General features: G+C 42.2%; 1 protein-coding gene across 1 annotated transcript in view; it reads right to left on the bottom strand.

Annotated features, from left to right (window-relative positions):
* Positions 1-14,951, bottom strand: part of NLRC3 (NLR family CARD domain containing 3) — a 43,890-nt gene that overhangs the window by 3,063 nt on the left and 25,876 nt on the right. The window contains exons 13-17 of the mRNA XM_089659991.1: positions 12,418-12,501; positions 10,147-10,230; positions 6,960-7,043; positions 6,192-6,275; positions 1,962-2,045 (exon numbers count right to left, since the gene is read on the bottom strand). Of these exons, the coding sequence (XP_089516117.1) occupies positions 1,962-2,045; positions 6,192-6,275; positions 6,960-7,043; positions 10,147-10,230; positions 12,418-12,501 (420 nt within the window). The remainder of the gene's footprint in view (positions 1-1,961; positions 2,046-6,191; positions 6,276-6,959; positions 7,044-10,146; positions 10,231-12,417; positions 12,502-14,951) is intronic.

The raw sequence follows: 14,951 nt of genomic DNA, 5'->3' as shown, positions 1-14,951 counted from the left end.
GTATTTTTTAGTTTGTAGGAAAGTTATACAGTTCACAAACTATGGTATAGATCTGAATATTGATCAATCCTGAAGTACTGACAGCCAATCTAATATCTTGAGAATCCAAGAATGTCAGAACAGTACAGATATCCCCCAAATGACCCCTTTTTGCAGAGTAGACAGTCCGACGTACTTCATAAGAGGCATGGCGAGTTTTTTGAAGTTGTATTTTTTTGTCATAATTTTTCGGAAAATGAAAAAATTAAAAAAATTATTTTCACTATTTTTTTTTTTTACATACTGTCACCAGTGCAGTACAGCGTCATCATATAACTGGCATGGCGGTGAACAGCGACACTGACTGGTGACAGTATGAAAAAAATATATATATATATATTTTTTTATATATTTAATTTTTTATTACATTTTTTTTTATTTTTTTTAAGATTTTTTTTTCATATTTTACTATGACCAAAATAGTACAATGTTACCATAGTAACATTGTACTACTTTGGGGAAGTGATCAGTATTTTTTTTTTTTTTTACACAATTTACTTATAGCAAAGAATTACTTTGCTATAAGCAAGCATTTACCTGAATGAAATCGATTCATTCAGCTTTTTTTTTTTTTTTTTTTGTGCTTAGCTGTGATTTGGTCACAGCTAATCACATGACATGTGTATGTGATTAGCTGTGACCATTCACAGCTAGGCACTAGTATACAATGGATGGCATCATGAATGAAGCCATCCATTGTATACAACTGTCATGTGACCTGCTGTGATTGGTCACAGCAGGTCACATGGTACCGGCAACGGGAGCCGGTACTCGGATCTGTCATCGGCCGTGTCCGAGGTGCACGGGCGGTGACAGATCGCACTGCTGCGTCGCTCTGCAACCGCGCATGTGCGGGAGCACGCCAAATGGCGTGCACCCGGAATACAGGAGCACATTTGAAGCCGCCAAACGGCCATTGGCCGGGCGGCTAATGGTTAAATGGTAACATGGACTAACCACTAGAACGGAGGATGCCCGCAGACAATATAACGGAAAATAGGATTAAATCCCGTGATTTTCCTTTCCTGGTGCCAATCCATGGCATGATACTACCATATGTATACTGCCATGTTGGGGCCAGGATATAACACTTGCCTGATCTGGCTGTTTACAACCAGCATGGATTTCCCTGGCAGATTGCTGTTGAGTCTCCTGAGACAGTCTAGAGCTCACAGCGCTCCCTCCCTCATAAGCACGAACAAGTAAATCTGCCTATTACAAACATGGATATTTCCAGAAGGATCTTTTCCTCGATAGCCGAGTTGTTCAAGCTTGGCTGGCCATGACCTGTTTGTATGCAGCTTTTGATTGCCTGAGTTTTCTGGCCACATGATGCAACAGATAAACAGCTGCAGATCCAAATGCAGAAAGTGTTGAAGTGCACCCAGCAAATCAGACTGGAGACTAGGATCCAATACCTAATTTAGGGCTCAGTGTATGTATGGCATGTTTACAACCAGGGGCGGACTGACAACTCATAGGGCTCCCGGGCAATAGGGGATCATGGGGCCCCTGTGTCCTTGCTCACACTCACACCACACCCAAAAAAGCCTATGAAAGGTACCAGGGGCATCTCACGGGGCCCCCTGCTGACCCTGGGCCCTCGGGCAGTGCCCGAATGGTCAGGCCACCCCTGTTTACAACTAATGTGTGTGGACAGAAGATTTATTCTTTTTTCAATGCATTTTTGGACCCATTCTGTGTATCTTTAATATGAATCAGTCTATTGTATTAAAAGCCCATATAGAGGTACTTTGTATGAATATCATAATATCTGCTTCTAGTTATAAGGTGATAATAAGGGGAGGTTTCAGAAGACAACCAAGTACAGTGCTATGACTCTACTGACAGATGAAGGGGTAACACTGGTTGTCATTCCAAGATCACTCAACAAGGCCTGTAGATAAAATAAAATTGCATACCTGAGAGACAGAAGAGAGGAGTTTCCCGAGATGGCATTTGCCAGGCAGATAGCGCCATCCAGACCGATAGAGTTTTCCTGCAGGCTGGAAAAATACAAGACAAGCTGTCATCTACAAAACTATTACATTATGTTATATATATATATATATACACACACACATATATATACAGTGGGGCAAAAAAGTATTTAGTCAGCCACCAATTGTGCAAGTTCTGTTACTTAAAAAGATGAGAGAGGCCTGTAATTGGCATCATAGGTAGACCTCAACTATGAGAGACAATATGAGAAAAAAAATCCAGACAGACAATCACATTGGCTGATTTGGAAAGAATTTATTTGTAAATTATGGTGGAAAATAAGTATTTGGTCACCTACAAACAAGCAAGCTTTCTGGCTCTCACAGACCTGTACCTTCTTCTTTAAGAGGCTCCTCTGTCTTGCACTCATTACCTGTATCAATGGCACCTGTTTGAACTTGTTATCAGTATAAAAGACACCTGTCCACAACCTCAAACAGTCACACTCCAAACTCCACTATGGTGAAGACCAAAGAGCTGTCGAAGGACACCAGAAACAAAATTGTAGACCTGCACCAGGCTGGGAAGACTGAATCTGCAATAGGCAAGCAGCTTGGTGTGAACACATCAACTGTGGGAGCAATAATTAGAAAATGGAAGACATACAAGACCACTGATAATCTCCCTCGATCTGGGGCTCCACGCAAGATCTCACCCCGTGGGGTCAAAATGATCACAAGAACGGTGAGCAAAAATCCCGGGACCACACGGGGGGATCTAGTGAATGACCTGCAGAGAGCTGGGGCCAACGTAACAAAGGCTACCATCAGTAACACTACGCCGCCAGGGACTCAGATCCTGCAGTGCCAGACGTGTCCCCCTGCTTAAGCCAGTACATGTCCGGGCCCATCTGAAGTTTGCTAGAGAGCATTTGGATGATCCAGAAGAGGATTGGGAGAATGTCATATGGTCAGATGAAACCAAAATAGAACTGTTTGGTAGAAACACAACTCGTCGTGTTTGGAGGAGAGAGAATGCTGAGTTGCATCCAAAGAACACCATACCTACTGTACCAAATTAAAAAAGAAAAAAGCGCCACTTACAAAAAACACCAAAGTGTCAGCAGCATATCCCACCCAAAATAAATTTTGGCAACAACAATCCAAATTAAAAGGTATGCGCTAATAACAAACTTATACAAAAGTGTATGTCATCATCCAAAAAAACATTAGTGTTTTAAATAAATTATAGTGTCCAAACATAAATTAGTGTCCAAAAAAATATATATATCTTCAGTGACTTGAACCAATTGTGAGAAATCCACCACCAAAGGAGATTAAATAAACTCACCAGAGCTAATGGCTGGTCAGATTATAAACCAGCAACAGCGCTTGTGCTCTGGGAGCAATGAACCCGATGTCCAAATAGATATGGTGATGTTTCAGATACTTCCAGATAATAATCACAGCCAAACAACTTTGCAGCCCAAGCTCTTATGATGAACTTCTCCACTCTTTCTCATACCTCCATGAGAGCATGCAGTACAAAACAAGTTGTCCAACAGACACCAGCTTCACTCGCAAAAAAAGGGTTGAGATACAGTTAACGCTCACCGCAGATCTCTCCCATACAGCACAGACCAGCAAGGCTCTCTAACGTCCACATCAAATAGGCTACGCCCGACCGGTTTTGTCACACCGACGTCATCAAGGGGCGGTACAGATGGGAACGTCAGACAGCTCTTATAAATACCACCCTTCATCTACATAGTTTTAACACCCAGCCAATCACTGCGTTCCTAGTCTCCTTAATCACGCCGGCTAGAACAGGTGTTTCCCAATTTAATTATACATATACTCTATTATATAAATAAAAAAGCTAAATATATATACCCTGCAGGTTTGAATCAGCACAATACCGTTCTCCTTCAAAATTACCCACAAAAAAATATAAATATAAAAACATAAATATATGCAGAAAAGCAATATATACCATCCTGTGCATGGCTCTTCAAACCACAGAAAAACCCTTAAAGGGCCATGCACAGAACTTAAAGCACAACTCTTCTCATACACAAAAAAATATAAATTTTTTTTTATAAAAATATAAACCAAATTAAAATAAACTATATATAACAATCACTACATGTAAGCAATATTTTAAAATATTTATCTTAAAAATTAGTCAAAAAACAATTTAAATCAATATCTATGTTTAAACCTCTTGGTATTAAAGACTCCAATTCATATATCCAAAAAGTCTCCTTTTTTGATATTTCTTTAATCAGATCTGAACCCCTCCAATGACTTTTTACTCTCTCAATTCCATAAAATGTCGCTAAACTCGGATCACTATTGTGTCTTAATTTAAAATGTCTTGAAACACTATGTTTGTCAAACCCTCTCTTTATATTGTTCAAATGTTCATTTATCCTAGTCTTCAACTGTCTCCCTGTTCTTCCAACGTACTGAAAATGACACGGGCATTCCAAAACATAAATCACATGAGAGGAATTACACGAAATAAGTTGTTCGATCTTATATTCTTTCTTAGTTATATTTTATACCTACTGTGAAGCATGGGGGTGGCAACATCATGCTTTGGGGCTGTTTCTCCGCAAAGGGACCAGGACGACTAATTCATGTACAGGCAGAATGAATGGGGCCATGTATCGTGAGATTTTGAGTGCAAACCTCCTTCCATCAGCAAGGGCATTGAAGGTGAAACGTGGCTGGGTCTTCCAACATGACAATGATCCCAAACATCCCGCCCGGGCAATGAAGGAGTGGCTTCGTAAGAAGCATTTCAAGGTCCTGGAGTGGCCTAGCCAGTTCCAGATCTCAACCCCATAGAAAACCTTTGGAGGGAGTTGAAAGTCCGTGTTGCCCAGCGACAGCCCCAAAATATCACTGCTCTAGAGGAGATCTGCATGGAGGAATGGGCCAACATACCAGCAAGAGTGTGTGCCAACCTTGTGAAGACTTACAGGAAACGTTTGACCTCTGTCATTGCCAACAAAGGATATATAACAAAGTATTGAGATGAACTTTTGATATTGACCAAATACTTATTTTCCACTATAATTTGCAAATAAATTCTTTCCAAATCAGCCAATGTGATTGTCTGGATTTTTTTTCTCATTTTGTCTCTCATAGTTGAGGTCTACCTATGATACCAATTACAGACCTCTCTCATCTTTTTAAGTGGGAGAACTTGCACAATTGGTAGCTGACTAAATACTTTTTTGCCCCACTGTATATATTTAATTTCACACAAACAGGAAGTCAGCTATTGCTCATTACATGTACAGGTTCTGCTTCCTGCTTCAGTGCTACACAATAAGTCGTGCTTTATTACCTTTCCACATATGAGCTTTACTGCTCACGACGAAAATCTAGAGGTTGGTCAACACATTAAAGCTCACCACATTTTACAATCTGATTGTACAATCTCCTTTAGATCTACCAATAACTGTGTGTTACAAAGATCTTCCTGAGATATAGATATATTTGTCCAGAGAATGGTGGGACATTAGTCAGCTTACTAGTACAACATAATAAAATAGAGTCAGTGAGCACTTTTAAGACACCATTAAAGCTGTGTACCACCCAGAGGGAGGAGAGTCTGTAAACGGCACACCCCATCCATTCCATCCTGAGAGGGGGACCTCTGGCTATATTATTTTACATGCGTATTTAAAAATACGCATCTGGTGAGTGCGTATTTTTACCATTTTTCTGACTCGCCACTGAAGTTTGAAGTCACTATCAACCCCCATATCAAGCACTTTACCACGAACTGTCACATCATTTATTTATTTGATTTTATATTTATTTATTACTTTAGCGCTGCACTTTGTTATTACCAGTTACTAGTACAACAGAATTGCTGTAGTATTCTGCTAGCAATGAAAACTGCACAAGCTTCCTTACCTACTGCAGATATATATATATATATATATATATACACAAACAAGAACACATCTATTTAACATATTTCTCTAAAATAACATTGACAATATTTCTCCCTTTTAGGTGCGTAACTGTAAAATAAATAAAAACATTAGTGGATGAACTTGCAATCTTTCACAAAAAAATGACCAAAACACATTAAACTTTCATTTTAGTAGGAATGGAGTGTAATAATTCTAAAAGGCACTCAGTTATAACAGCTCAGCTGTTCCCTTTGTTCATTGAGCACTTGGTACTTACTTGAGGATCTGCAAAGAGCAGTTAACTTTGAGTGCTCCTGCCAAGGCTTTGGCTCCTACAAGGCCGATATGATTCCCTCGCAGACTGTTGGCAGACACAAGTGAGTGTTAGTTGTTACTATGCGCTTACAAAACAATAACTAAGAGCATGTGATGTGTTGGGCCCTGTTTGTGTCCCTAGAGTGGGAGAACGGTAGTGGCTTGCCCCTCCTTGTGGGAAGTTCAGTCTGGTTTGGTTTGTGGACCATCACACCACACTATGAGGCCCAACATATATATGGAAATCCTTCCAATGTATTGAGTTCAGGGGATTGCAGTGAGGGCGTTGTTAATACTACAGCATATAATTCCAGCTCCATCAAGACTTGGCTTGATTAGTTTGTTGTGGAGCAACTCAAGTGGCCTGTACCAAACCCTGACACTATTGTTCACCTTTGGAATCAAAGGAACACCGATTGCCAGCCAGGTCTTGTCATCTCACTATCAGCAGGTAACTTCACAATTGCTCTTTTGGCTGAAAGGGCACAGAGTCCCACAGACACACCCTTGTGCAAAGTCTTCCCAAAGCAATGTAGACTAATACGGGGGTCATCATCTCCATATTAATGCCCATGTTTTCGGAACAGCAGCTCACATAGGTGTGATGGTCACATTCTTTCATCAAGTTGTCTTCTGTTTGGGATCTTGATATTCAGAAAAAGTTCTAATATGTTTTATTGTAAAACTGTGTCTAGTTATTTACATAGTAAAGTGACCTGAACATACTCACTCAAGGGTGATAAGACTCTTATTGACCAGCAAAGTCTCAGCCAGAGCCTGTGCCCCAGACGGTCCAATGGCGGTTCCCTGTAAACTGCAACATTATTGACAATCAGTACTACAAGGCAAGAAACAATGAAAGCATCATGCTTGTATATTTATTGCAGGTACTTATTAGCGCCGTCAATTTACACAGCGCTTTACACATATATTGTACATTCCCATCAGTCCCTAACCCTCAAGGGGTGTACAATCTAATGTCCCTAACTCACATTCATCCATACACATACTAGGGACAATTTAGACAGGAGCCAATTAACCTACCAGCATGTCTTTGGAGTGTGGGAGGAAACCAGAGTACCCGGAGGAAACCCACGCAGGCACAGGGAGAACATGCAAACTCCAGGCAGGTGGTGCTGTGGTTGGGATTCAAACCAACGACCCGAGTACTGCCAGGTGGAAGTGCTAACCATTTAGCCACTGTGCTGCCCCATATGGTGCAACGTTTCATCTGGATTGAGGTGTTCATGGGAAAACAATGAGATGTAACCATTACATTTCTGTCTGGATAAAACACATTTTAGAACCCTGATATTATAGTGTACACAGAACTCAAACCAACACTGCATGAAATGTAGAAACTGAGGTTTGTGCTGACAGCGACGCTAAGGCTCCATGCACACGGGGCGTTTTAATAATGCTGGTAACATTAGCTGTATAAAGTCATGTTAAAAACATGCGTTTTTCAGCGTTTTTGCATTAGCGTTTAGTCGCATTTTTTCACGATTGTGTTTTTTCCAAAAAAAAAGTCCAAAAACGCCATTTTGCCACGTTATGCCGTGGTTTTCAGTGTTAGAGCGTTTTTACAGCTAAAAAAATCCTATAGAAACACACTAGTCCGCAGTTTTTTTTCTAGCCAAAAAATGCTGATTCCAGTCTCTGTGTGCATGGACACATAGGATAACATGCTGGGGGGTTTACTAGCTGTAGAAAAAAACGCCAAAAACAGCCGCTGTAAAAACATCCCGTGTGCATGAGGACTAAGAACTGCTACAGATTCCCAAATCAAAGGGCTTTATAACATTTAAAGATATCAAGTGGTGTAAGTCAATACCATTTATAAACCTTTCCATAGCAAACCTATTTATAGGACAACTTTTTTTTTAGCTTTTAAATAGACTTGTGCAGACCAAGCATTTCTTTCAAGTTTTTGCTGCTGTTTGACTGCAATGGAGAGATTTCATCTTACTTCCTGCCACTGCAAGGACAGAACATGAAAAGAAGGGAGTGGTGGTCCATGGGACAGAGCCACCTACACAATATTAACATGATAGACCCTGTTGTGTTACAGTCCTGTGTCCCCACATGCAAGATTTTTCCTCCCTCGATAGGGGTTCTTACCCTGGTATGTTACAGCTCTGTGTCCCCACTATAGAGATTCCCCCTCACTTCCTGTTCCAACACACAGTAAGAGAAAATCTTCCTAAAGCGGACCCAGCCTCCAAATAAAAAGCTGACAGGTTCCCTTTCCCAGTCTGCACAAATGTTTTGGAAAGAGTTGACCTTTAATCTTAACCACTTCCCGTCTGGCCCATGTACATAAACTGCCGGATGGGAGCAGTGCCAAAGCAGGTCACCCATTTATAAACGGCCCCCGCATTCACTGCATGTGGGCACTCCTTGGGAGCGCGCAGCACCACGATCCAGTGCCTGATCACCGATTGCTGTACGGGGACCTCTGTGTGAGGTCCCGATTCATGTGATCCCTGATTGGCCAATCAGTGATCACATGAATAGTAGTAAACAATATGTCATTTCCTGACATCATTGCTTACTACTTGTGAAATCTGTGAATGATCAAAGAGGTCACATGGTACAAGGCTATTCACAACAGCCTTGTACCATGTGACAAGCTGTGGCCAATCACAGCTTTCACAGTATTTCTCAAAGGCTGCAAGAATGCAGCCAGAGAGGAGAAAGATTGTTTTTACAGCATTTATGGTTGTAAAAGCAATCAGTGTAAAAAAAAGAAAAAAAAAATCTTCATCGCCCTCCACAAGTAGTACAGTACCACTGTACTGCTAGGGTGACAGTATGTTAAAAATAAATAATAATAATAATAATATAAAAAAATTAAAATGTAAAAATTTTTTTTGAAAAATAATTTTTGGTTATAAACTAATTTGGGTTATTTTTTTTTTTTTTTACTAAAAAGATAGCTGTGGCCAAGATTTATGAAGAAAGATTATTTATTTTCAAAATATTAAGAAAAACACTTTTTGTTTTTCAAAATGTTTGGACTTTTTCATTTTTATAGCTAAAAAATAAAAATCCCAGCGGTGAATAAATACCACCAAAATAAAGTTTTATCTGTCTCAAAAAAATGCTAAAAAATGCATATGAGTACAGTGTTGCATGACCGCGCAATTGTCATTCAAAGTGTGATAGCGCTGAAAGCTGAAAATTGCCCTGGACAGGAAGGGGGTGAAAGTGTCCGGACAGGAAGTGATTAATATGCAACATGGTACAGGTCATTTGTCATGCAGATTGCACTGAAGCATGGAAAAAAACAGAAGCATCGCTAAGCCACCATTTGCCCAGAGGACGGCGGGACATTATTCAGCTTACTAGTACAACAGAATTGCTGTAGTATTCTACAAGCAATGAAAACTGCACAAGCTTCCTTACCTAGTGCAGATCTCCTCCATCTCAGTTGCCTCTTGAATCGGAAGCAAGTTATCCCTCACAACCATTTCAGTGGTGTAACAGACAGAACTCAGAACAGTTACTTTGCATTGCTTTGCGATTAGCTATCTCCAAAAAAAAGTTGTCAAGGAATAGCCAGGGGCGGACTGATCGTTTGGAAACTCGGGCACTGCCCGAGGGCCTGGGTCAGTAGGGGGCCCCATGAGATGCCCCTGGTACCTTTTTCATAAGCTTTTTTGAGTTTAGGCAAGGACACAGGGGCCCCATGATCCCCTAATGCCCGGTGGCCCCATGAGTTGTCAGTCCACCCCTGGGAATATCTTTCATTTATATCAAGAGGCAACTGAGATGGAGTTTACTTGATCTTGAACCCGCTCATTACTATTTACATCACCGCGTCTGATGGACTGCCGGCTAATTTTACCCACACATTCCTATGCTGTTTGTATTCTTCTTCTGTACATACTCATCATGCTGATGGCTTCACTTACTAGAGCGCAAAAAGAGTGGAGTTCTCCTGCAGAGCCTTGCAGAGCGCAGACACCCCCTCATCACCGATGGCATTTTCCTGCAGACTAATGAGAAGATAAAACAAACCGTGACATATTCTGTTTATTGAAGTGCCGCACAGTGTAACAGAAGTACAATAGTTTTAACCTTTTCTTGATTTTTTGTTTTTTACCTCTTTTCATCTTGGATAGATTTTCCAACTTTTATCCTACATTTTCCTTCATTTAAGCCCTGTCACCAGCCATAGCACTGGTTGGAGTGTAGGAGGGTTAGAAACCAATTTTATTTTTTAATGATGTCTATGTCCCCGATTTCATTTCACTTCCTATCCAGGTGACCACACAGGAAGCGGGAACACATTTCCCCAACAAGCACAAAGGCAACAATAAACAACAGAGATTCTCACCCTTTCACCCCTGGTTCACATCTATGCGGCCGTGCAGGCCGCGTTTTGCACGGGCACGAGAGCCCATTCATATGAATGGACTACTGTCCCCGGGACACGCAGGGAAGAAGTCCCTGCACTACTTTGGAAAACGCAGTCCGCATGGGAACCTCGGTTCCCAGTACGGTTGCGTTTTCCAGTGCCCTTAGAACTAATGGCAACCGCCCGCGGGTTTGCATTTCTCTGTGCGGGTGGTGCGGCTGCACGGAATTTTACGCAGATCCGCAGCAGCACCTCTCACATAGATGTGAACCTAGGGTCCAGGGGCGGACTGACAACTCATGGGGCCCCCGGGCAACAGGGGATCATGGGGCCCCTGTGTCCTTGCCCAAACTCCAAAAAGCCTATGAAAAAGGTACCAGGGGCATATCATGGGGCCCCCTACTGACCCCGGGCCCTCGGGCAGTGCCCGAGTTTCCAAATGGTCAGTCCACCCCTGCTAGGGTCACACTCTACATAGAAAGTTACTATCTGTGTCCCTTTGGAGAGATTTTCCTGACTTGGTGACTACACAGGAAGTGAGGAAAAAAATATCTGCATTGGCCTCAGAAATGGCAATAAAAACCTGCCAGTGGTTTTAACACCTGCCTTGTAAAAAAAAAAAATGTTTCAACTGGAGTCATTCTTTAAATAAACCACAGACAGGTCTCTGGGGGGGGGGGGTGTTGGCCTGTAAACACACAAAATCTAATGCTGGACACACATGCCACAATCTGATTGCACAACTTTCTTTAGATCTACAACTATGTACTGTAAAGGTCTGCCTGACTGTAAAAGAAATTAATGAATTTAGGTAGTCCTTCTTATTACACAAACTTGGTAAATCAAAATGAGATTGTACAATCAGATTGTTTGCAGCCATATGGTCGGGGTCTAAATGGAAAATGTGACACAAAAGCCTATAACTTCATGGGAGTTGGATGGGAGCGCTAACTGTTGTCCCTAAAGCACTGGGGTCCTGATGTACTTCTCCCCTCTGCCTGCATGGAATCTGCAAGTTCATCACACGATCCTAAGGCCTCATGTACACTGTAGCTGAAAAACTGAGCTTTTCTGCGTTTTTTTCAGCAGCCCCTGAACTCTCCCTAATGTTTTCCTCTGTGTCCATGTACACATCGTCGTTTAAAGGTAGTTGAGTTTACAGTCGTTTTTTTGAACGCACCAAACTTGCGTTCAGGAGTAGTTTTTATCAGCATTTCAAACGCTTGTAAACATGTGTAAACGCGGTTAACCACGCTTATAAGCGTTTTTTAACTGTTCCATGTCCAGATGCTGTCCAGAACCTTTTTTCATTATCAGAAATGCATGCAAAGTGTTTTCCATGTACTCAAATGGACCCGGCACACCAGCGCAGTCAGTTCCAGGTTCTGCGTGAAGGAAAAAATGGTAGAACGTGCCGCATTATGCTCATGATGGGATCCATAGTGAATACAACCAGAAAAGACAGGTCATCTCAAGACATACTGCTCTCTCTGCTTCTGCTCTCTCTATTCCTCTCAAACTGTCTGAAATAGTTATTTTTTTCTGTTTTTCAGTGTATCCTGGGCATTTTGGAAGGTCTCCTGAGGTTAACTAAAAAAAAATGCTTCTAAACGCGGTATGCAAACGCAGCTAAACAGACGTTTTTTAACCTACGTTTTCCAGCAGTCAGTTTCCATCGTTCAGAAGAGTTTTCCAAACACCCCGTGTACATGAGCCCTAAAGCATACTAGGAGGTTATTCAGCCTTCACCCACATTGGCACTAGATTGTGTCTAACGCTCGCCATATACCTTAACCCGATATGTATTTGTACGCGGCACACTTACTCTAAACAGCGCAAACACGTGTTAACACGAAGAGCATCGGCAAGGGACCTCGCTGACCCGACTCGTAGGAAATTCCACTGGAGACTGAAAGACACAGAAGACCAGAGTCAAGGTGTTAATGTGATCAATCCTAGGCAGGTTATCCCGAAATTGGATTTGCTCCATCTGGCGGCTGGTAATATTTTCTAAATTGCCAAAAGATACTGCAGCTCTTATAAAGTACACCAACCATTTACAGCAGTCCTGTAAATCTAATGTCTCTTCCATAGTCACAAACATATACAGTCTAAAAGCAATTTTTAGTAGAAGCCAATTCATTGCCGGTATGTCTTCTGACTCCTAGAAACTGAAGTGACGACACATAATCAATATTATGTAGACCCTGGACAAGTCCTGATCTGAGGATAGGCCTCCCTTTCATATTGTCTCTTCACTCCATCACTTGCACCCATTGTGGGTTTTTTTTCTAGCTGCAATACCACAAGAAGACATTGGCACCAATGAAACCCCATAAGCAAAGCCTGGACCAGGCAGATCATACCTGGACTGCCCCTCTGTTGTAAGGCGCTGTCCTCACTGATTTCCTGTGCACTCGCTCCAGCGCCGGCTGCACATCATTGCTGTGGAACGGTTTCTTGATCGTGACAGTGAAGGACCATGCCTCTGCAATGTGTGTCAGCACAACTGCTAGTAGTCTCCATTAGGGGGCACATGTGACAGGGGGACAACACAGGAGCACATTTGGGAGGCAATTGTCACACCGTAACAGGAAGTGCCTGAACTAGGATCTTCAGAGCAGGATCACTAGGCTTTATTTTTAACAGAGCTCAACATTTAAAAAATTTGAAAACAATTTTTGAAATTACATTAAAGCGGAGTTCCACTCACCCTGTCAAAAAATAAAAGTCAGTTGCTACAAAAACCAGCCACTTACCTGTCCCTCGGTCCCGCGGTGTGTCCCCCGCAGCCCGTTTCACTGGCCGTCCTGTATTCCGCGCGCCTGCATCTTCAGTGTGGGCACCCGGCTGTGACGGCTTGCGGCTTCACAGCCCGGTACCCACTGCACATGCACGAGTAGCGCTGCGCTTCATGAATGGTCCTGTAGTCGTCTGGGACCTGTCACGTGTCCCAAAAGACTACACGGAGGGAGGGCGGACACCTTCCACAGGGCTGGAGGGGCAGAGCAGAGAGCCGGTGACTGGCAGTGTTTGACCGCTCAGTTCCCGGTCTCAGATGCAGTGGGGGACAGATACAGGATTGGACTGGTGCTGCATCCACCTAGGTGAGTATGTAAGTTTATTATTTTATTTCCCACACTTCTCTTTTAAAGCTAAACTCCAGGCATGAAAACTTTCATTCCTAAATAGTCACAAAGGATAAAAACCTACTTTTTGTTCACCAAATGCCTTTGCAAACCCAGATCAAACTATCAGTGACATCACCACTGTGTGGCATATAACCTGTGCACAAAGCAGAGCTGTGGGAGGGACACATAAGCTCCACCCACAGCAGGCTGCCTGCAGAAAACTACAGAAAGGGGCGGACACAAGACCAGTCACCCTGACAAGAAGAGAGGGCAGCAGTGACCAGTATTTATTATAGAAAGCTCCTGCACAAAATAAAGCTGAATTACTGTGCAGATCTGGAAAAATACACAAAGCACAGCAAGATTCAAATAAATACACGTGTTCAAAGAATACACATGGCTCTTATATTTGGACAATAATTGCTTATCCCAGAATTCAGCTTTAAGTATTGTCTTCCACACCTGCTTATCTAAAAGCCCATAATGCAAAAATGTGTGGAATTTTCCTGGTAACCATTCCCCTTCCTCCTGGATTGTAAGCTCCAAGGAGCAGGGCCCTCAAACCCCTCGTGTATTGTATTGTATTGTTACTGTACTGTCTCATGTATTGTCTCCCATAATAATGTACAGCGCTAAGCAAACTGTTGGTGCTATCTATATACTGTATAATAATAATAACTGGAAGTGCATTGACCAGGCAGGGGAATCATCAGCAGGGTGGATTTTATTTAAGATCATTTAGCTCTACTTAGTCTTATACTGGATGGAGGCATCATATGGAAATCAGATGGAGACCATGTATCAGCAATTTATATCTAGAGCATCTATTCTCAAGCAGCGTTCTGTAGGATGCTAGGGTTCCTCCGGCAGTTGCTAGGGGTTCCATGAGCTGTGCCTCATTGACCTCCCATTTGATGGTACCTGCCTAGGTCAAGGGTCAGAGCCAACTGCATGACAAAAATATGTCTGTTTTAGCTGTCTGTAAGGGTGGCATTTGGACAACACCAAGATTCTTCCCACTAACCACCAATTTAAGGGGAATTTTCCCTACTGACCACCAATGAATTAGTTTCTGTAAGAGTTCCCTGAGACCTATAAGTTTTTCAAGGGCTCCTCTGTATTTAAACATTTGGGAAAGGCTGATTTAGAGTGACCAGAAATTGGCCAGTGTACGTGCACTTTAAATTGTTCATAGGGTAAATCACAATAAACAACGGCCCAAAGACAT

This window comes from Staurois parvus, unplaced genomic scaffold (genome assembly GCF_062004578.1).
Source record: "Staurois parvus isolate SC_StPar_1 unplaced genomic scaffold, SC_StPar_1.0 ptg001193l, whole genome shotgun sequence".
Lineage (NCBI taxonomy): Eukaryota > Metazoa > Chordata > Amphibia > Anura > Ranidae > Staurois > Staurois parvus.
This window is presented reverse-complemented; position numbering and strand designations above follow the sequence as displayed.